Genomic DNA, 24,913 nt, shown 5'->3' with positions numbered 1-24,913 from the left:
GAAAAATATTTTTACTCATTTACTTGGTGTAGGGTATTATATGGTCGGGCTTGACCGACCATACTTTCTTACTTGTTTTATTATGTAGTTTGTCTAAATTGTTAAATCGGATCATGGATTTAAAAATTTATGTTCAAAATATTTTTTTTTTATTATTATTATTGAATCTTTCTTTTGAGAAATTTACAATAAGTATTAAAATCTTAACCTAAACTAAAACTAAAGTTTTTATTGCCGCTGCAATGTCCAACATGAGTGCTCGTTCAAAATCTTGAATACTTTTCATTTATTTCCTAAAATGACAGCAAGTGGGTGGTAACTTATTTCGAGTTTTTTTATTTTGTTTAAAAATTAAAGAAAAACAAAAGACAACTACATTTGATTACTCATGGGGCCCATTTATTGGCGTTTTTTTTAATTATTTGCCGCGTTCACATACAATTGCCCCGGCAACAAAATGTCCATAAATTAAATTAATTGAAAACTTTGTTTTGTTTGCCTACAGAAAGAAACAAAGATACGGTGGCAATTAAGACAGTATTTATGCATCAGTATGAGGCAGTATGTGGTCGAGTAATGGTGATTCAGTCAATAATTGAATCAGTCACTCATACAGTACCCATGGCTGTCTGTCTATCTGTCTGTCTATCTGTCTCTCTATCTTTTTGTGTGAATGACTGTTAGAACATGTGTTTACTATTTGTTGCAATAAAAATTCAACATGCAATACTAATGTTTTCAGTTTTTCCTACTGATCCTCATTATTTAGCAACAATTTTTAATTTTTTTTTGTTGCTGCTGCTGGCTTCTAGTTAGTAGTGTTACTTACTTGTAAATAGATCTAGTTGTTATTTAGGAGTCAAATATTTTGAAAAACCATACAAAGACACGTGTCTTTAATACACGTTTTATTTATTTTTTTTTATTTATTTTTTGTGTTGTTTCATTCCGACATTTACTCTCTTGTTTAACATTTTGTTTTACATTTTGTCTCCCACAATTGTAAAAAAAAAAAATTGTTCTACTAAAATCAACCTACAAAATCCAACATTTAAATAAATAAACAAACAGACACAGGAATTAACAACAACAAAATGAAGGAATAAAAAAATTTACAATTAAACAAAATGAAAAACACATGTTTTACATTGCGATTGTATTGTATTGTATTTTGTTCGTTTTTTTTTTTGTGGTGGCACAACAATTTTCCTCTTTGTTAAAGGAACCTTAAAAAACAAACAAACCGAAAGTATTCATCTACATACAACGTACATACATGAATTTGAATTTTATTTAAACAACAAAAAAATAACACAAAAAAACAAGCTACAAAAGTGTACTTGCCGCATAAAGTATCTCTAAGTACTTGAAAATATGTTGGGATGCGGTTGGTATAAAATGGATCGTTTTAATTTGTGTACGACTGACTGTTTGGTTTTCTATTTGTATTTAAGAATCAAATTATTTCATCAGAGTGGGCGTGTTTCTTCTTATTTTTGTGAAAATTGATGATACCGCCAGGTAACGCCCCCTGACATGTGTAAAAGGAAACTTAAATACAGACGTTTTATGATGTATTGCCAGTATTTTTAGACGACTGTTAGTTTTTTTTTACATTAATTTAAAAGACATTTTTTATTTTCAGTCTTTTTTATGATTTTACTTCCTTCATTAAAAGAATTTGTTTGTTATTAGGGGAATGCTAAATATGTTTATTAGACTGCTTTGGAATTTGACGAAGGAAATAACTTATTGCTGTAATCCATATATCTTCTATATATATTAAAGAAGAGTAACGTTACTGAGTGACTTACTGATTCATCATCGTCCAGCCCAAACGCCAAAAGGTAGAGACATGAAATTTGGACTACATGTTCCATTATGCCTATGTAGATACACTATGAAAGGATTTTTGGAAATTCTAAGGTTTACGGGGGTAAAATCGGTAACCTTATATCTTCTAAAATATTACAGATACCAAAAAACATGCATCTTTATCAAATTAAAACATAAGCAGACAGGTGTCTAGTACTTTTTTGAAATTCGAAGGGGAGAAAAGTACTTTTTTGGCTCCCTATGTATCCTTCAAACCAATAAGAATATAAATACATTTATATTATATTATTTACTTTGCAAAATATACTAAATATAAATTTGGTACTTTTTGGGAATTCAAATCCATTAGGGTTAAAAACGGGAAAATTAATTTTATTCAAAATTATTAATTCAAATTTGATAAAATTTTAACCATTTATTCCTATAGTTATACAAAAATTAACTACCATTATTTTATTGTGAACTCGAGAGTGTAGGTTCCGAGAGGGTCATATCCGGATAAACAGTTTGGTACTTTTTATACCCTACACCACCATAGTGGGGAGGGTATTATGCGTTTGTGCAGATGTGTGTAATATTGGTCTAACACCCACCTTAAAGTATACCGATCGACTTAGAATCACTTTCTGAGTCGATTAAACGATGTCCGTCCGTCCGTCTGGCTGGCTGGCTGTCCATGTAAACCTTGTGCGCAGAGTACAGGTGAAGATATCTCGATCAAATTTGGTACATATTATTTTTTCGGCTCAAGGACCAAGCCTATTAAAACTGGCTGAAATCGGTCCACTATTTCACCTAGCCCCCATACGAATGTCCTCCCGAAATTGGACTTTATCGGTCATAAATGTTTAATTTATATATGTATCTCCACAAATTCCGCTCCAAATAAGTTTTATATACACAAAAATCATGTCACCAAATTTTGTTACGATCGGTCCATAATTAGTCATAGCTCCCATATAGACCCGCTTCCGAAAATCACTTTAACGTGCATAAATCGCTTAAAAATGTTGGTAAACACACAAAATTCAACATAGTTAACTTTAATATAGACATAAATCACACGAACTTATTTCAGGGTGATCGGTCCATAATTGGTCATAGCCCCCATATAAGGCCCACTTCCGAAAATCACTCAAAAATACAAATTATTGAAATTTTAAAAGAAAAATGTTTTTACTCTTTTACTTAGTGTAGGGTATTATATGGTCGGGCTTGGCCGACCATACTTTCTTACTTGTTCTTTCTATATTATAAAGAATTTAGAAATGAATTGGATTCACACAATACTGCGCGGCGGTTTAAGAAATATTTATGGTATCAACATCAAATATAACCGCCGGAAATCTTAATTAACTTCACAATAGGGTATCCTTAATACCAGCTACATCAGGCCTGGCACTGTGGAAGAAATAGGTACTGACACGAACATCGAAAATCAACTTGCTACTAGAATAATTGTCAAAAATAATTTATTTGAATTTTAAGGATTTCGGAAAAAACGCGATTTTTGTTAATAATATCGTCAATATACATAATTTCTTTATACTGTTTTGCGCAGTTTTAATAAAACCAATTCATAATAGTACTACCCAGTGCATGGAAAATAAATACTGAAGGTTTTATTGAAATAAAAAACATTAATCTATTCCTATTGAATGTAGTTAAACGTTTTCAAAATTCCATTTCAAACTTCTTAAAATTTGTTAAACAAATTTTGAAAAATTAGTAATTTTACTTTATGATTTAATTAAGGATTTATGTGAGAATAAAAGCCAAACAGAATTAGCTCAGTACTTCACAGAATATATCAGAGCTTTTCTGAATTCAATAATTCAATCTGATATAAATTTTCGTCTAACTTTGACTGCCCATTTCCATCAGTGGCCGAAGAAGTTCAAAGTTCTCCAAATCCATTTCCAATTTTTTATTTTTTTTTTTTTAAAAACCGTTGTTAGCTATGACCTTTTCCCCATCTCTCTGGCAACATATGGATTCCGTGCCAAAAGGACCTGCTCTTTTTTGAGGCCAAGAACGAATCAAACCAATTTTGAATACTCTCTTCTGTAATAAAGCGTATCCCAGATAGAGCGTTCTGCATCGATCGAAACAAATAATAGTCGAACGGGGCAAGGTTTGGGCTATGGCGGGTTAGGCAAAACTTCCCAACCTCTTCATTCTAAATACCTTTTAACAAGTATTGCAACATGTGGCCGAGCGTTGCACATTGGTTGAAGTTCATACAACGAGCGGCTAAAAATAGAAGAAGTTGTCCAAGGACAATGAATCTTGGCACATAGGCATTTTTTGTTTGAATCAAGAAAAAAATTAAAAATCAAAATGATCCGCCTGCTTTTACGCCCACCTCCCATACAAAGTGAAAATTAAATTTTGACCTACGGCATTGATTTTTGGCACATAGCATTTTTAAGCACTCAGAATCATTTGTGTGAAATTTAAAAAATATCCGCCCACTTTTACGCCCACTTCCCATACAAATTGTATTGAAAAAGCTTCATAACTCCCTTGATTTTTAATGCATCAACACAATTTTCTCAAAAAAGAAATATTATAATTGTAGAATGGGCTCCTGAAAATATATACCTGATCCGCCCACTTTTACGCCTATCTCCCATAGAAAAAACATGAATAAGTATTTTTTTTAAATAATAAAAAGTAATATTAAAAAGGACTTATTAAGACTTTTATAGTCCGATTTGTCCCTCTAAACAAATAAATAAATAAAAATTATTACCCTGATTTGACGTTGATCGACGGCTTCTGTTTACATAATAATTTAAGTATAAAAAATAACAAAACACCCAGGAAAGGAGATAAATTTCTCCTTCCTATAACTAAAGAATTATGGCAACAACAACATGCATGAACGAAAATTCATGTTTTGTTACTTTATCACTATTTCACTTTATAGTCTTTACTGTTTTTTTTTTGAAAAGGAGCAGGTAGGAGCAGCTGAATCTTTTTTTAACTTTTAGCTGAGACTTCAAGCTGTAATTTGACATCTTTCGTTAAACAGCGCTCCACAGCGCTAAAAAGATGCAGTCCACTGAAGTTGATGAACATTGAAATTTTGATGTTGTTTATATTTTGTTCTACGAAATTTTTTATATGGCACTTTTTCCAACTTTTTTTAATGCAAATCTCATCTATGGCAATTGTCATTTACGAAAATATACAACAAAGTCAAATGATAAGTTTACTGTGATTGTACCAAAAAACTGAATATACAGTAAATTTGCATGCCATTTTAAACAAGCGAACATATATGAACTTCGATCGTGTCTGTCCAAACAAATAATAAATATATTAGCCTAATATTACGGAATCATAAAATTTTGATATCTGACAACAAATTACCAAAAAATTATCCAAATCGGCGAACATGAAAAAAATGAATTTCGGCCACTCTTCAACCATTGTGCGTTGTCGTGATGGAATATTACGGTTCCATGTCTGGCCGCATATTCTGGGACTTTTTCGAGCAAGGTTTCCTTTGATGGTCTGGCCAGATATCAGCAGCTATTAATATATAGGACCCTTTTGCTGCCACCAAATACAGAGCATTACCTTAGCGTCATGGATATTTGGCTTTGGTGTCGATTCGGCTGGTTGTACGGGCTTCCCGTACGATCTCTTATACTTCGGGTTATCGTAATGGATCAATTTTTCATGGAAAGTAATGATTCGGTGCTTTTATAGCGTTCAAGCATAATTTTGGACATGCAAAAACATCTCTCGCAAACATCTCTCGCACGTTGAAACTGATGGAACGCATTCACCATAAGCTTAGGTGAGCAATAGATGTGCTTCAGCCGCAATTTTTTTTTTTCAAATTAAAGAAGTAAAGCAAAACTTCTCGCATATGACGCTTTGTTGGTACAAAATTCGTCAATTTCGAAGCAAAATAACTTTGTTGTTTACACTATAATTTTCATCAATAAGTAAGTAAGAATAAATGACAGATATGTACCGTTCAAAATTACATATAAGTTATTTAAAACAAAAACAACATTCAAAAGACACGCCATCTATTGTAAATCCCGAATTTTTAGGTCAGAGACCCAATACATTTCACACGGATGCACAGTGGGTCATCAAAATATTTTGGACATATATGAGCCATTTCTATTTGGCTATTCCGATTGACATACAATTTCACATGGGCGTAGCGGTGGAGTATTCAAGATTAAGATTAAGCGGCACTGTGGGTCTTTAAGTGAGGTGTCTCAGATATGTAAAATTGTTAAAAGCTTGGCAGTTTTTCTAGTATCGGTCGATTCCGAATATATATTATGAATATTCTTATTGAGGACTTAACATGCTTAAGCTTCTATTTGGACGTACTTGAGCATAATAACATTTATAATAGATTTCTTGATTTTTGATCAGGACTGCGCGGGTTGAATGAAATACTAGGATCCTAGATAAAAGCATGAATTACCTTTTTGCCTCGCCTTTAGGTCTCTTTCAGCATTGACAACTCTATTTTCATACTTTCTTTCGATTTACAAAGGTACATTCAAGTTTTTTATAAGTTTTCTTTTAGTGAGATATGATAATCAAACTTTTTTCGTTTTCCCATAGAATGCCGACGGATTTTTTTTTATTTTTACTTAAAACTAAATTTAATTTAAACCTCAATATTTTTAATATTAACAACAATTTATATTAACAAATTTTAAATTCTAAACAAATAAGCTGCCAGTATTTTGAACAACAAACTACTTTTTTTCTTTTTCTATTTATGAAAATGTGTGAAAAACATTTGTCGTCTTCGAAAATACTAAATAGACAAATGTAAGAATTAACAATTTAACACAATGAACGATGTCAACAACTGCAAATGCAGACGAGACAACAAATTTCTTGACAAGATTTCGTTATTATGTTGAGATTTTTCTCAAAATCAAATCTAAAGAAAGACACTACCTAAAGCCAAGCAGCAGTTGTAGTTTTCTATTGTGATGTTTGGTTGGTTGGTAACACATTTAATTGTGATTAATTTCATAATTTCGAAAACAAAAATACACACAAACTATGACTGACTGACACTTTCTGATTTTGAATAAATTTGATTTTAAGTGTTTAAGACAACAGATGATTGACAAATGAAATTTCTATGTAAAAAGAAAATTTTTGTTTTGAGGGATTTATTAAGTTAGTATATAAAGGGGTGTAAAATGGAGTAACTTAGGGAGATTGTGTTTTTAAATAATAGAAATCATTGCTTTTCATAATTCTTTATTTGAAAAACGGCAAAAGTAGGGAATTTTAAATATCGAATCTCTAGGAGAGCGACATAAGATAGTCCATTGAGAATATTTCCTCGACTTCAAGTGTAACTCGCTGTCTATACTTGGCAAATATTTATCATAACAATTAATGGCGTTTGTTGTCAAAACAAAGTTGTCTGAGCAAAAGCACTAACAATTTTGTCATAACGAAGCAATAATACAAATAAATGGAGATTATACCTATCTTGACGACCATTTTAACGTTTATCATTACAAAAATTGATCAGGATAGGGAGGTTCTAAATAGTTAAAGGTCTTAATTGCCTACTTGATTAATTAAAATAAAATTTACGATTTGTGCAGGCTCTTCATCGTATATCAATAGATAGATATTGTGTACATGTAAATAGCCGAACTCTCTTCGCAGCTGGAGGCTATAAGAACCGACTACTGACTTGAATACCAGTTCTATTTGCTCTCTTTATTATCTTGAATCAATACACTCGATCTTTGTTAAGGAATTAATTGGATTACAAACAATCTTACCAGACATTTATTTCATAAAATAATATTTGGTTTTAGATTAATTGAATATTAAAGTTATTTAAATATTTGTACAAAATTTGAAAATTTACAGAACCCATAACGTTTTTTTTTTATTCATTTTATACTCCTTTTTTATTTTTAAAATTCCAATCAGTCGCCACAAAAAACATAAAACATTCATCATATTCATGTTTTCTGTAATAATTCGAGACTTTTATTTATATGTTTTTTAGTTGTTTTGTTTTGGATAGAAAATGGTTTAATTAAGTTTTTACATAACATGGCGACAACATCAGCCAAACAGTCTAACATACTCAAACAATTATTCATCTGTCAAATGCAATTCTGTGTCTGCAGGTGGGCAGGCTTAACCATCAAACACACATAGATAAAAATAGCCAATTGAAATATGAAAATCGAATGTATAAAAAATGTTGCATTCTTAAATATTTAAACAATTTAACTTTGACCTCTACAGTTAAATGAGTTAAAGCTTGAAATACTGGACATTTCAGTAATGACAATCGCTGTTAATACTGCAATGAACACAGGAATTATGGACATGCTTAAATTATTTATAAATTGAATCCAGGTATAAAGGGAATACCCGAATAAAGATACCGAGTAGATGGGAATGACATATACAAAACGCAGAAAGACATCAACATTTTCACCGACGGCTCGAGATTAGCCCAGCTTATTTTGAAATTGTTTTCTACCAGATCACTTTAATATAAGTGATGTCTATAAGCACTGGCCCGAAATAAGGAAATATTGGGTAAATGACTTAAAAATTCGGGATTTAAAATAGATGACGTATATTTTGAACGCGGTTTTTGTTGCTAATAACTTGTATGCGATTTTGACGGATGCATATCTTTAATAGTGTAAACAAAAAAGTTTTATTTTGCTTCGAAAATGTCGAATTGTGTGCCATCAAAGCGTCATATGCGGGAAGTTATGCTTTACTTCTTTAATTCGAATAAAGTGCCGCTAAAGCACACCGATTGCTACCCAAAGCTTATGGGGTCTGTGTTCCATTGATTTCAACGTGCGAGAGATGGTTCGTGCGGTTCAGAAGTAGTTATTTTGAAACGGATGACAAATATTGCCCAGGCCAGCTAAAAAAGTTTGAAGAATTGGAGGCTTTACTCCATGAATATTGTTGTCAAACTCATCAAGAGCTTGCAAAATCATTGGTAGCTACTTAGTCAGCAATTTCAAAATGTTTGTAAGCAGTAGGATTTATCCATAAGCAGGGAAATTGGGCATTACAATGACTCGAAGCGTAAATAACGTATGTGAAGCTCGGCCAAACAACGAATCGGTACCAAATCCAAATATCCATGGCGCTAAGGTAATGCCATGTATTTGGTGGGACGATAAAGGTTCTATCTATTATGATCTAACCAGACCATCACAATTGATTCGTTTGAAGCGAGCATTGACCGAAAAACGCCCAGAATATGCTTCCAATATTCCATCATGACAATGCTCTGCCACATGTTGTAATACCCGTTGAAATTTATTTAAAATAAAGTGTTTGGGAAATTTTTGCTTCACCCGCCTAATAGTCCAGACCTTGCCCCGTCTGAATACTATTTGTTTCGATCGAAGCAGAACGCTCGCTCTGGGATACGCTTCACTTTTGAACAGAGTAGTCGATATTGGCTTGATTCGTTCTTGGCCTCAAAAGATGAGCAGTTCTTTTGGTTCGGAATCCGTATGTTACCAGAAAGATGGGAAAAGGTCACAAATAACAATGGCCAATACTTTGAACAAATTTATATTATACAAATGTTTGAAAATAAAAGCTAATAATTTGAAAAAATCCCGCATTTTTGGGTCAATATCAGGCAGGGATTAATTCATCTTTACCAATTGTAAGACAGCAATTAAATTTCTAAAGTACATGGAATATGTTTACGAATGTCGGAAGGTCCTTTGAGAAGATATCAAGGGATTCGTCGGTCATCTTTATCTGGATACCTGGACATATTGAAGCTTATTGTCTGTCTGGTTGGATTGTGAAGGCAGGAATTAAACTGGATCTCATTGAGAGAAGTTGCCACATACCTTTATCTACCCATTAGGGTGAACTGATTGATAATGGCTTAGAATCTCTCATTGCCAATTTAAGATGGGAGAAAAACCCCCTTGCATCGTAAATATGGCCCCGTATGAATGAACAATGAATGAGAATTGTGACTAAACTGTCAAGACTCCATTCAGAGAACTTAAAAGCTACAGAAGTTATTATAGCGAGTAGGAGGACTTGGACAACGAAACGCCTACTAATTCTCCACTAGTAATTTGAAATTATCCACTAGTTCACTAACTCGACAGGTTGGTTACACAATCTGACACTCGTTCGAAGACAGCATTGCTTCAGGCGGCAGCTAAATCAACCCATCCTAGTTAACATTACAAAGGGTCATTTACTCAGTCTATTTTCACTGGGAGACATCTAATGGTTTGAAACAATTTAGAGGCGAAATACACCAAAGGTATCCAATTGTCTGCCATAAAGCCAATTTATTCCCCTGATACTGCAAAATACATCGTTATTACGACCGATATATTAAATGTATCATGGAATTGTGAACCCAGCCACAGTATATATCTCATATTTGCCCCACACGCAAGTCAAGTCCTACCACTATTTGGGCAATGATCTGCTTGGACAATGATCTGGTACCTGCCATGTTCTATTTGGGCCACAAAGCTCTTGAGACTCTGCCCATCCATGAGTGGTTAGGTTATGTACAGCTCACGTGGGTCCATTTGATTGTTCACTTTGTGTTATCTGAAAAAGAGAAGTAAAAGAAGAGGGAGGCGATAAGTTAATAAGATAATAATTTAAAAAAAGAAATTTAAGGTAGAAGATAAGATTTAGAAAAACTAGAAAAGAGAATTCCAAGAGCGAAAACCATCTCAGAGTGGTCCCGCATATGTCACATGATCTTAGTAATCACCAGCTTCTCCTAATAAAGGCATATAAAGGAGCGTTTCCCTAAAAGCCTGGCACGCAGATCACCTAATCCCGGACAGTTGCAAAAGAAGTATAAAATGTTTTCTTCCTCCTACTCGTTTTGACAACTCCTACAGAAATCAAAGTAAGCCAGCCCAAGTTTTGCAGCATGGGTACCAAAAGTTTAATTCCCGGTGATCATCGCCGTCATATTGCTAAGTCGTATTCGTTGTATACCATATAGATACGATGTACGTTTACAGTCCATATCATCTTTGTAATAACACAAGTGGATTCATTTCCCCACCTTCTCTTGCGGGATTTTCTCGAATATTACCCTTTGGTTCAGGTCTCTCATACAGTCATATACATACTAGCTTGAATTTGACCCCGTTACTCTCCAGAGCATTTAATTTCGCGTGGATATGAACGTAGAAAGTCACGCAAAGTGACATTTCCTAACACATGATCTGAAGCCAGAAATTCCACAAAGGCAGTACATTCGACTTCCCAGTGTTCGTCTCCACTAGTTAGATAACACGTCGGTGCGTTTTTCTCATCAGTGAATACCTCATTGTGTAAAGCTTTCCTTTATCATGCAATCCGAGTAAACGGATTTCCGGAAATCCATGTGCGAAAACCTACAAGATCATCATATGACCCGTTTCCATTTCTCGAAAGTCTGAGTAAGACTATTGTTATTCCCTGCTTTGGACTATGGCCAGTACATCCGTAAGTTAAGTAGATCCAGTTCACTACATTCGGTCGCAATGTCCAAGTTGTATATATAGAATTTCTGGAGGAGTAGTTGGCGTTAAGTCCCAATTTAAATCTCTCCTTTCAGTATAATTTACTGTCCAAGAAAAGTACTAATCACTAGCTAGTGTAGGTTGATATCGTCATACCTCATCAGCGTAAGTAATTGTCTACCGGTCATTCCATTTTGCCATTCTACAATCGAATCACATTTAATGATTGTAACTCTCCCTAAAGTATGATGTAAAATGTGATTGTGTAATAAGTTTTTATCGTGAAACACATAAAGTAGAACTTGAATTAACAATTCCGAAAGAATTACGGGCCTTATTTCTAACCAATTTTACACTTTTCCCAACTTAGTTAAAGCAGCTTTTCCTGAAAAAAAAACTTTCTCCTATTGTATACATCTTAAAGATCACCGTTGAAGGCAGAATTGATAAAATTTTAAAATTAATTTTTGTCCAGCACAAAAACAGGAACAAAGAAAAGCGATATACTCAGCCACTCACAAGCACTTGATCATGAATTGATCACATCATTATCATCTGTCGATCAATTTGAAACATAAATTATGCGCATATTCTCGCTTTGAATATGGCACAAAAAAGGCAATAACTCCAATAAGTCCATGTAGACAGACGGCAGTCACAAGCAGATCATCAACCATCCGTCCATCCATCCATTCATTCCTGCGATCACAACAATAAAATGCAAAAATAAACAAAACGAAATAATAATAATATTCTCACAAAAACAGTCACCAACAAAAAGTAGGAAGGAAGATCTTTTGTTTTATTGTTTTGTTTTTTTGTTTATTTAACGATTTGAACTCAATTTAGCGCCATCGTTTTGCACTCGTTTCAGCCAAAATAAAAAAAGCATTTGGCGCTCAAAACAATCATTCAAACAGAAGATACAGAAGCCGGAGTTTCAAAAAAATAAAACAAACAATTGGCAATCAGACGCCACAAAATTCATCTTCTCGTCAGCATAAACCGCCTGAACGAACGAACATCTTTAGATGGTCGCAGAAATAAATGTTTGCACTGACTGACTGGTTGGCTGACTGACTGACTGGATGACTGATGGATGAATGTTTGCGGACGAAGTCAGGAAGGCAGGTAATCTACTGTTTAACATGGCGCCTTTGTGTGTCGTTTAGGGAATTGTCACCACAACTTTTTTCCGTTCCTAAAACGTTCACGTGTTTGAGGCTGTGTGGATTGTTTTCTAGTTGCAGTTGGAAACAGAAAACACGTCCAAGTGACTTGACTTTAAGTTGTTCGTTCGCATACGAAATGCAGAAAAGGCCTGACTGATACTTTAAGCCATTGTGTTTTATTGGTTTAAGTTGATTTTGGTTGGCCGCAAAAAAATGTCAATTTCCAGAGCATGGCATGTCAATCATGTGCACATCAATTGTCTTTTTAAATCTGAATGATTTCCGCGCATGATTGTGAAATGATATTTTAAAGGATTTTGCGTTGCTTTACGTTGACAAAGAGCCACAGAAACAAACCAAACAAAAAAAAAAGTTAAAGGGTTTTTTGTCTTATTTATTTTATGCATTTTTACGATTTTCCATCAGTAACTAAACAAGTAGCAGTATGAGTGCGAGCAGAAAAGGCATAAGAGAAGATAATTGTTTTTAAACCAACGATTTTTGGGTGATCAAGCACGCGCAAAACAATTCAATTGGACATGTGAATAAATCACTTTAAAAAATTGGTGCTGATAACGACCATTATTTGATGGAGTTGGGGGAATCTGAGAATTTCCAACCAAAAAAAAATATTGAATTTTATGAAATGAAATTATTCTGGACACAATTAGATCAATGTGTATGGGAATTTTTATGTATGAGCATTTTGAGCAAATGATTTTGCTGGTGCATTTTCTGATTCATTCATTTGATGGGAAGGAAGTATGCATTTTTATGCGAAATAATGGAATTGTTTTTTTTAGTTAATTGTTTCACAAAGTTTATTGGAAGTTTTCTTCCTCACCACACCATCTGTAAATATCATCCATGTACAGTGGAATCTTGATTGGCAAATATCTAAGATCATTATGTCCTCTTGCTTAACGAGTAAACCTTTAATGTTCTGTTGCCCATAATCAAATGGCTTTAAAGTGTTTAGATCTCGGAGAATAATTCCACAGTGTGTCTGCATCAAGTCGAAATTGGTATTTTGCCGTCTTATGAACAAAGTTAAGTCCACAATCGTATAGATCACAATCGATCTGTATCAAGATCCGCACCGGTGCGTGTTAATTCATCCGCAGTTTCCAACCACAATCCAACAACGTCTGACTACTCGCGATCTAATAAATTAATTACCAATTAATCACCTTTATAGCAGCCTGATTGTTTATGAGTATGATGATGTTGACTGACCCAATGTATATTAGCCTAGCTGCTTTAGACATGGAAAATATTTCAGCTCGGAAAATGCTGAATGAGTTCGTCAGTTTATTCATGTATATTCCTCTACTTTTCACAGAAAACTCCACTTCCCGTGCCATATTCTTTCTTTGTACGGTTAGTAAATACTTCAATAGCTTCAGTGTTATGATTGAAGGGTTCCCAGCTTTCCTTTGAGGGATGTTTGTGCTGATAACCTTTTTCAAATGTTCTGCAAACGATATTTGTATTGGGCGTATGACTTCAGCATTTTTAGATTTTATTTTGAAACATTAGTACAAAATTTATTCAAAGTATTGGCCATTGTTAGCTATTACCTTTTACCATCTTTCTGGCAACATATGGATTCCGAGCCAAAAGAACTGCTCATATTTTGAGGCCAAGAACGAATCAAGCTAATTTCGGATACTCTGTTCCAAAACAGAGCGTTCTGCATCGATCGAAACAAATAGTAGTCGGACGGGGCATGGTCTGAACTACTTCCCAACCACTTCATTCTAAACACTTTTTAACAGGTATGGCAATATCTGGCCGAGTGTTGTTATGATGGAATATTACGGTTTCATGTCTGGCCGCATATTCAGGGAGTTTTTCGGTCAGGTTCCCTGTGATGTTCTGGTCAGATTTCAGTAGCTCATAATAGATATGAGCCTTTTGCTCCCACCTAATGTAACCAAATTTGGCTTTGCTGTCGATTCGGCTGGTTGGCCGGGCTTCACATGCGATCTTTTATACTTCGAGTTATTCGGTTGGAAAATGATTTTCTTTTATAGCGTAATCGTTTTTCAAGATCTCTCGGCTTCAATTCGTATGGTACCCAATTTCTCTGCTTTTGAATGAATCCTGCTGCTCGCAAACGTTTTTAACTTCCTGCTTGAGTTTCTCCCAATGATTTTGCAAAGCTCTTGTTGAGTTTTACAACAATCTTCATGTAGTATTGCCTCCAATTCTTGGTCTTCAAACTTTTTTTCGCTGGCCTGGGCGATCTTTTCCTTCCCTGTCAAAATCACCACTACCGAAACGAACAAACTAACTCTCGCGCGTTGAAACTGATGGAAAACATGCTTCGGCGGCAGTTTTTTTTTTTAAATTGACCAAACTTCTCGCATATGACGTATTGTATAAATGTGTAAAACATAACTGCGATTATAAAATGCAATCCCTAAGCCCCAGAAGTTGTCCTGACTGTTTGTTGGTTGTGGTACCTTTGGGGAGCACGTAAGATCTCTGGTTTAAACCCAAAATCGCGCGAAGAAGATTGTGCGTTAAATGGCTGATTCTTGTGCTAGTGACAAATTTGGCAATTGGCTTGGTACTTGATGAATGTTTTTCGGAAACAGAGTCTGTGGAGTCTTGTTTCGATAATTGTCTCAGGATTTGCTGATTGACTAAGGACTATGGACGGCATAGATTAGATATATCAAGCTCTTAAGCAAGGTGCTTGTACATTGATTCATTCTGTTATGAACGAAGAATTGCTAATTTTATATTATTTGCAAGTCCAAAGCGGTGTTTCTACCTGATGTTAAAAGCACCCTGAGTTTAGGCCTACGCGGCAGGTACTCAATATTCCATAGAGAGTATCCGGAAATTACCAACAATCCATTCGTTTACAACCAGAAGTGCTGAGTATTTTTACATTTTATTAAGGCTTTATTCAGAAACCTTCTGTATCCATGAAACATGCCAGTGTATATTCTACATGAGGCATATATTTACTTAGAAATAATACTTTGGTATTGATTTGGAGAGAAAATCATTTGTTGCTCCAAGTTTTCAAGTGTAAAGAAAATTATACTGATCGGTCTGTAGTTGATTTTTTGCAACTTTCGGAAGTTGAACCTACCATATTCTCTGATGAAGGAATAGATGCGTCTCAGATTCACCCTTAATAACTCATTTAAACATGAGAAGAAGGGGTTTCCAAGAATACGTTCCCTCAAGTTTGTTAGAGCCGGACAATGGCAGAATAGGTGGGATACAGTCTCTTCTTCGTTTCGACTGCTTCTACAGTAGTCGTTAAACCCTAGTCCACCTGCTCCGTGCATTCTCATATAGTCTCTGCTGTACAACCATTGTTATCCTAGAACGTCTCGCTATCGCATTTAGTGATACCCTGCATTCCTCGGTTAACCTAGATGTCGTGAAGACACTGGCGGATTAAGATCACGTGAAAGAGTTGAATGTGGTAGAATTCGGACCAGTTGAATTTAAGACCTTAGTTTGCCAGATATTGGTGGCGTAGGTTTAGGTTACGTGGGTTGCTCGCAAGTTAACGAGTTCACTCGGAGGCCCTGTGGCCCATTGTGGTACCCTTAGAAATACTATTCCCTTAAGCTGAAAATTCATACATAAAGTGAGAATAGTTTCCCTCCCTAATTTCGTTGACTATGAGATTCCTGTGGTCCCCGTGGTAACCAGCCGGTACTTCTAATAAATCTGATCATATTTACTAGTGACACATCTCTGAGACAGTCCAGATCATGGAAAAGAGCTCTACAAAGATGTAGTAGAAGGTGCTGTACCGATTCCTCCTCCTCTTTATCTAAACTCTACAATAGCTATAACGTATGTAACCCATACGTTCCGACTTATGTCCAATCATACAGTGCCCAGTAATTATACCCGTAAGAAGCCTAATCGAATTCCTACTAAGAAACAAAAGTTCTAGTTCTATCGTCTGTCAGATTGGGCCAGAGCATTCTGGATATTCTACAAATAATGATATTTGACCACCTGAGTTCCGTCTCGCTCAAAGCCCATTCATCTATCAATTTCAATACTGTCACCAAGAGAATGTGAATATCCCTTTGCGCAAAAGATACGTCCAGGGACGACCCGTTGGTTGGGCACTCATCAAATACTTCATCTTCCCGAATGCCCTCATGTCCTGGAACCAATATCAACTCGACGTGATGTTGTGTCAGATGTGCCAGTGATTTGATACAATTGAGAAGACATTTCGACCTAATCACGTTGGAGTTAAGAGCCTTGATTGATGCAAGGCTGTCCAAGTAGATTTGTATAGTCGAATTTTCCAGATTCAGTTCCCGGATTCTTCTCGCGGCTGTATCGATGGCAAAATCTCTGCCTGGAAAAACGTGCAGGTATCGGGTAATCGAAGAGACATCAAAAGGACCAGCTCATGTGAGAAGATTCCCGAGCCCGTGCCTCTTTCTGTCTTTGAACCATCAGTGTAGATTGAGATCACGTCATCCCTTAGGACAGAGTTCGTGGCCCAATCATACCTCGTCGGTATTCTGATCTTAAATGTTCTATCAAAATTCGGTGTAGGTATTATGTAGCCCGTTTCCCGCCCTATGATTGGCCTGCCTATCTTTTGTAGGATCAATCGTTGGCGTAAATTATACCTAAAATTATTAGTATCTAGGGATATAGAGCAGGAAAATCCACATATTTACCGATAGCAAAACGGCAATTAGATCTGTGTGAATAGAAAATGTGTATATAACATCGAAAATTGTTTCTCGGGCCGATTCCGTCCAAGTGCCAACAAATCATTGGCATTATTAAAAATTGATTACAGTAAATTCTTATAACTTAAACATAAATATGATTGAAATAGTATAATTAAATAGAACAATCCATTTCAAATACCATAAGCTGCCGGTTTTCCTAAATTTTTCCAGTTTTTCTCTTGCAACAAAACAAATTCATTAATTAAAAATTCACTAACTTCAAAACCCTCTTTTTTGTTACACGATTATCAATAAAATTGTGTCAAGTCATGTTAAACTTATTAAACAATTAATAATAGTACTTGTTTTCTTGTGTTTTCAAACCTTAAATTAATTATTCAACACAAAAATTGTAATGAAAACAAAAAATTCAATTTAGATGCATGTTGAACAAGTCTACGCCTAATCCCAAAAAAAAAAAAACAAATTTTAAAATATACAAATATGGGAAAAAACTACAACACTGATGGATGGATGGATGAATATGTAGATGGTTTCATAACGTGATGGCTAGATTTAATACCAAAAAACTAGAATAAAAAAAAACAAACTAAAATGAAATAAATGGACACAACCTTAAAACAATATAAAATGTAAAATAAAGTTAAAAATACACACTCTCTCTATCTCTTTTTATATTGATGTAAAAACAACTCAATGTTAAATTAATATTTTACTTTACATACAAATGAAATGAAAGATGGATACAATTTTGTGTACATTTTTTGATCAAAAAATTTAAAATAAAACATAAAAAATACACAAATATGAGAATTGTAAACAAATAGAAAACATGAAAATTGTTAAAAGTTTTAATTAATACTAGAGTTTTATGTTGTCGTTGTTGGTGTTACACTGTTGTTGACGTTATGTAAATTGGAAATTACTTGTGATGAGAGTAAGAGGACATTTGAATGAGCAGCAATAAAAAAATGGTATTTATTACAAAATTGTTGTTATATGTGGAGTAGGTACAACAGGGAAGTACAGTTGGAAATATGCATTAAAATAAACTATTATCTATAAATCATATAAAACTTTCAATTAAATATAGCAATCAGGTTCTGCTCTTCTCTAATTAAAACTTTGGAAAGAATCATTGATGTCTATATTAGATTATCTCTCAAACCAGGTATCTACTTGAATCTTAATAACAATACTCTGCTAAAGACCACGACAAAAACTTATTGCATTACAATGTCTTACGCGAACTAAATGGCGGCCATAGATCCTATGGCCAAAAATTATAAAATACTCGCAGAAATACTGGAATCTACCCCAATATTATTATGAAAATGGACTCAGGCTGACTGGGTGTTAATGCAACTTAAACAGAACTGTTACTATTCGCTAGGCTAAACAAAATCCCTCAATTTGTCACTAATATTATCCGACAATAGCAAATATCTTGGACTAATTCTGGGTAAAAAACTATAGTGGAACCTGCATACACAGTCCCGGCCATTTTCCTACACTTCAAAAACAATTCTAAAAAACACATAAAGGCTATACGATTTTGTTATCAAACCAATTCTATTATACTGACCAGCAGTTTGGTGGGATTTTTTTTAAATTTTTAGCTTTTATTTTGTAACATTTGTTTAATAAATTTATTCAAATTGGATATTGTCAGTTGTGACCTTTTCCCATCATTCTGGTAACATATGGATTACGAGCCAAAATAACTGTTCATCTTTTGAGGTCATGAACGAATCAATCCAATTTCGGATAGTCTGTTCCAAAGTAAAGAATATCCCAGAGAGAGCGTTCTGTATCGGTCGAAAGAAATAGTAGCCAGATGGTGCATGGTCTGGACTATAAGGCGGGTGAGGCAAAAACTTCCCCACCACTTCATTCTAAATAGTTTGTAACAGGCATTGTAACGTGGCCGAGCGTTGTCATGATGGAATATTATAGGTTCATTGGGCGTTTTCGACCAATGCTCGCTTTAAACGAATCAGCTTCATTCCGTACAGGTTCCCTGTGATGGTCTGGTCAGCTCATAATAGATAGGACCCTTTTGGTTCCACCAAATACGGAGCATTACCATGACGCCATGGATATTTGGCTTTGGAGTCGTTTCGGCTGGTTGGCCGAGCTATTACGCTTCGGGTTATCTTAATGGATCCATTTTTCATCGAAAGTAATGATTCGGTTGAAAAATTATTTTCGTTTATAGCGTTCAAGCAGCATTTCAGACATTCAAAATTGTATTTTAAGGTCTCTCAGCTTCAACTCGTATGGTACCCTATTCATACTTTTGTATGAATCCAGCTGCTTGCAAACGTTTTGAAATTGCTGATTGAGTAGCTGCCAATGATTTTGCAAGCTCTTGTTGAGTTTGACAACAATTTTCGTGCAATATGTCTCTAATTCTGGTCTTCAAACTTTTTTGACTGGCCTGGGCGATATTTGTTTTCCGATGCAAGGCGTTCTAATGCCGAAGATCTGGTTCAGAGAAAATCTAGGTATATGGCTGCCTTGAGTGCCTACAAGGACAGAATCGTGTGTTTGAAGGCGTACTTTTATACAGGACAACAGGGAGGACCCCTGGGGTAAGGTTTACCGTATGCAATGCACGGACGCCTTGCTTGAGACTTTCTTGCCGGGGGCGAAATCGGCTGATCGTCTTCCCTATGAATAGATTGTTTGTCCTCCTTCACTGGAGAGAATGGAAGTTGATGATAGCATATACCGCTTCAAAAGTAGGATATCTCCGGGTATTGATTGTATGACTGGAGAGATGTGTAAAAGCATCTGGAAGGCCATACCGTAATATCTGGAGTCAGTATTTGGGAGGTGTATTAGTGCGAGCTATTTACCAGGATAAAGTTGTTGTGCTCTGATGTCGGCCGATAAAGTGAGGACTGATCCTCGCACCTTCCGGTACTTGAAAGGATGATGGTGTATAGACTGCGAGAGTCCTACAATGAGGTGGCTTCTGAATTTCAGTTCGGATTTAAGGAAGGGAAATCCGTCGAGGACGCGTGATGTTGCTTTTAAGGGTGAGTTTGATTATATGTCTTGGAGAGAGGTTCTCGATAGACTACGATTAGATGGCTGTCATGAGCTAACCCTATGGAGTAGTTACTTCAGCGGTAGGAAAGTTTAATATTTGCAGGAATGTTGCCAGGGGCTGCCCTCAGGGGTCTATCTGTGATCTATTTATTTGAAACCTATTGATGAATCCCTTGTTGAGGTCTCTGGCGGCTTCCTGCCGACTCTGTGTGTACGCGGATGACTTGCTCATCTTAATCGAAGGTCATTCTCGTGCTGAACTGGAGAGAAAATGTGGGCAGGCCATGCGTGAAGTCATTGAGAGGGGGAACAGTGTCGGTGTTGTGGTATCGAGGGATAAGACTGTGATGATGTTGCTTAAAGGCAGCTTATCGAGGTCACGTCCCCCAGTTGTTCGATCTGTCGACATTAGTCTCTGATACGTGACTCAGGTCAAGTATCTTGGAATTACGATGTGATGCGAGAAAAGCTGACTATCGTTGCAAGTTATATCAGACGCATTCTTAGAAGTGACTGGGGCCTTGGCTGACGTGCTGTGCGTACTATATATGATGGTGGAACAAATTGAAAAGTAAAGCAAAACTTCCCGCAAATGACGCATTGTTGGTACAAAATTCGAAATTTTCGAAGCAAAAAAAAAACTTTGTTGTTTACGCTATAATGTTCAATAACTAAGTGAGAATAAATGACATATAAGTTATTAAAAACTATAAACCTCGATCAAGAGATACGCTATCTATTGTAAATCCCTCAGTTTCAAGTCATACACACAATTGGTCAATTCACTAGGTCTCTTATCAGTCATATTGTCATAATGTCCTAATATATCACGACTCGGCAGCTCGGCTTAACCGACTCTTAGCCATTCGGCGCAGGTCTCTGCTGGTTGGTTACGATAACACAATAAACATATCATACAGATTAGTATTATTTTAGGACAGTTTTTGCTTGAAAAGCAATAAAAACCATTTTGAAATATTTGGACATTATGACAATATAACATGATAAGAGACCATGTGAATTGACCAAATATATGTATTGTCCAAATTTATGTGCTTATTGAGAACAAGTACCATGTCTTCATCAGAATGCATATTGCGAACTTTTGGATTAGACCTCGCATAAGTTTTATAACAAATATATTCTCTTCATAGTAGTTTTTTGGTTTACTTGTGTACTGAATTAAGTTACTAGACTTTTTAGAAGGAAACCTTTTCCTTCCACTTATTTTCAATGCCATTCCATAGGCCTTGTTACGATTGCGTGATTGTATTTTTTGTTTCAGATTCCCCATTTAGTTTTTGTTTTAAAAAAAGATTTGCTGACAATTTCACACAAAAAGCCAGCAATTTCTTAAATGACATTATCGCCAAATTTTGTTTCGTTTAGTTGGGTCTTTTGCCTGCTGCTGTATTTCTTTATATTTTAGTTTTTTTTTGGCCAGCAATGCTGGTGGGCATGAAATCCAAATACCATTGATGATGATGGTTTTTGAGCAAGTCACGGTATGAAAAGGATGTTTATGGTTTAATTTTGTTTTTTTTTTAGTATTTCAAATAAGAATGAAATATTTTCCATTTTTTTCACTCAACACTAATCCAAAAAAAGCAGATTAAAACCACTACTGTTGTGTTCACTTGTGACGATGATCATGATGCTGATGATGGCGTCCAATTCTGCAAGGAAAGAAGAAAAAAAACATAACACAAATTGCAGTCAGGTTCACAGTGTAAAGAAAAATTCCCTATTTTTTATTTATTTTTTCTGCTACTCTGCGAAAGGATGCTGGCTACCATTCGTTTTGCGCTCGTTGTCAACTGAAATAACAATGATTGCGTTTAACTTACATGATCGTTGGAACGTGCAATCGTTGGCGCCAATAACGCCACCCAATAAATGCTGTTGACACAATATACAATAACAATCACAAAAAAAAGAAAGAAAAGAAACCCAAACTCCAGATTATCTCTCAAGTTTTGAAAGTTTTTAAAGACAAACATTTAAAGATTTTTAAAAACCATAAAATTTTGTATTGTTTTTTTTTTGCGATTCATTTCATGCCATAAAGTATTTAATACAATTTTTCACATTCCCAAGCTATTGGAATTGAATGTCTGAAATGGTCCTGGTTAACCGTTTTTTGTTTTCCTCTTTTTCCTTTTTTTTTTGTAGGCCAGTAACCACCCAGTGTTTAATAACATACGATTTAATTCATGTTCACTGTCATCTTGGCAATTTTTCATAATTAAAGTACGAAAAACACCACTAAATCCAATCATTCTTGGCTTTTACAAACTTCCTTTCCAAAACTACAAAAACCAAAAACAACCATCCCAGTAGAGAGCAAAAAACAGAAGGCGTTGCCTTAAAACAACCATGTTGCTGGTAAAGCAAGTAACCAACTTAAACTACTAGAAAAAAAGGAAGAGATCATTGCTTGCATGTCCAACGATCGCGAATGTTTTGTTTTTGTGTTGTGCCTGTTGATAGACCATTTTGTTTATGATTAAAAATCAATTTAAACTAGATGGATCTGGTAGTTTAACAATTACACCAAAGAAATATGTTTTCGTTACAATATTCCTTTTACTTCCTTTATCATTTATTTAATTTTTTCTTTCTTAAACCATGATCAATCAGCTATTGTATGTTATTCCAGCAGGTTACCTGGGCCATTACAAACAATAAAGTACACCAGATTGTTTGTTACCATATTGGTTAACATCTCTACATCTAAAAAAAAGATCGTGGCAAAAATTAATAAATCATCCCACTTGTTATCGTTGCTCAGTGAAATTGTAAGGAGCTCTCGTACAACACACAGTGCAGTACGTATTCATCATCTTACTGATGTGTAGTTGTTGGGCTTTCGAATTTGTTGTTCTCTTTTTGTTTTTTAAGGCGGTAGTTAGGTTTTCCTTTAAGGATTTGTTCAAGTCTGAGATTTATTTAACCAGTGTCAAACCTTTGACTCATTAGCTAAAAGTTATTTATTTTAGGCATTTTCCATTGTTGGTAAATTGGGGAATAAAGTAGTAACTCGAGTTAAACATTTTGTTGCATTTGTTGGCAAAGCACACTCTGAATAATGTGAATATTATTGTTATCGATATATTTGTTGATGCGGATTTCAGAAACACATGTGACTTCTAGAAGCTCATTTGGTATGAATGGAAATCTTATTTATGATACTAAGAACATTAAAAAGAAGGCATGTGGAGGCTCGGCAATATTAATAAAAGCTTGTTTGATCTTCATGAAGATTATCTTCAAGCTACTACGATCTGTGTTAAAGATTTTCACCCAAATTTAGTAATTTCACGAAAATATTCAACACTTAGATTTTCAAAAACTGAAAGTTAATAAAATAAATTTGTTAAATCACTAAATCACTGTATCACTGGAGACCATAATGCTAAGAACACATTCTAGGCAACGACTGATTAAACCGAATGATCATGTTTTGTTACCGGAAAATACCGCAAACAAAACCTTTTTACTGCGAAAGCGCGAAATAATATATTTGGCATAGTTGCTGATACACTTTCGAGCGCGGGTAGTGGTTGATTGCTTTCCAGTAAGATTTAATTATTTGAAAATAATTCAACCAAAAGGTTAGTTTTATCAACCGTATCAGTAAATGGTTGGTCATACCTTAGGAAATGAAGAACTAGCATTATTGCTTAGATTCCAGGTAATCGTCCAAAGCCTTTCGCCGTGTGTACACGTGGCTCCATTGAATGTTCCCTTTGTGTTACCTGTAAAGAAGAAAAATAAAGAAGAGAAGAGAAAAAATAAAGAAGAGGGTGGCGATAAGTTAAGTAAGAGTGTAGTTGTAAAAAAAATTATAGATAGAAGGGGAGAGGAGAATTCATGCGACAGATACGGGGCCGCTATGAGGTACCGTTTGCATGTCCGGTCTAAATAACCACTTGGTTTTCTTTTGAAAGGCATCAGACATCTTAATACCAGATAATTCGGAGAGGTTTTTAAAGGAGCGTACACCTAAAAACCTGGCACGCAGATCAACAAGTGCCGGACAATTGCAAAAGAAGTGCAAAATGGTCTCTTCCTCCAGTGATCATCCACCACATTGCTAAGTCGTATTCCTTATAAATAAAATATATACGACGCACAGTGGTATGAGATTAAAAAATAGGGAAATAAATCTGTAACTTCTAAACCTTTACGCCGATTGATTTGTGAATGAAATTTCTCATGCGCAAAGAGGAAGTGTAGTCGAGTTTAAGTTTTGAATTCGGACCTCATGAGCCCACCAGGAGCGGGACCAGGGGTTCCCAAAGTAGGACACCTCGGGTATGTTCAATTTTTAAAATGATCCTATTTCTTCGTTTGTGTTCCGATTTAAAAAAAATTGCACATATAGAATCTCCTGGTCGAGCACTACATAAAACCTCGCCGTAGCTATCTTATAGCTTAGGAGATATTCGCATTTGAAAATTTAATTTTCAAAATTTTTACCCACCCTACTCCAGTTTTTTGGTGACCGCGGTTCCAAATATTCCCCGATTTTATCGGAACACTTTACAAAATAATTAAGAACTTTAAGTTAAGTTACTATATTTTGATATCGAGTAACTTTACGATATCTCTTTCTCGTTCT

The 24,913-nt window shown here is 35.1% G+C and overlaps 1 protein-coding gene across 1 annotated transcript in view; it reads left to right on the top strand.

Moving 5' to 3' along the window:
- LOC135955508 (uncharacterized) overlaps positions 1 to 24,389 on the top strand; it is an 86,664-nt gene extending 62,275 nt beyond the window's left edge. The window contains exon 4 of the mRNA XM_065505858.1: positions 24,240 to 24,389. Coding sequence (XP_065361930.1) covers positions 24,240 to 24,389 — 150 coding nt within the window. The remainder of the gene's footprint in view (positions 1 to 24,239) is intronic.
- Positions 24,390 to 24,913: the final 524 nt, after the last annotated feature.

Source organism: Calliphora vicina, chromosome 3, assembly GCF_958450345.1.
Source record: "Calliphora vicina chromosome 3, idCalVici1.1, whole genome shotgun sequence".
In the NCBI taxonomy this organism is placed as follows: Eukaryota; Metazoa; Arthropoda; class Insecta; order Diptera; family Calliphoridae; genus Calliphora; species Calliphora vicina.
This window is presented reverse-complemented; position numbering and strand designations above follow the sequence as displayed.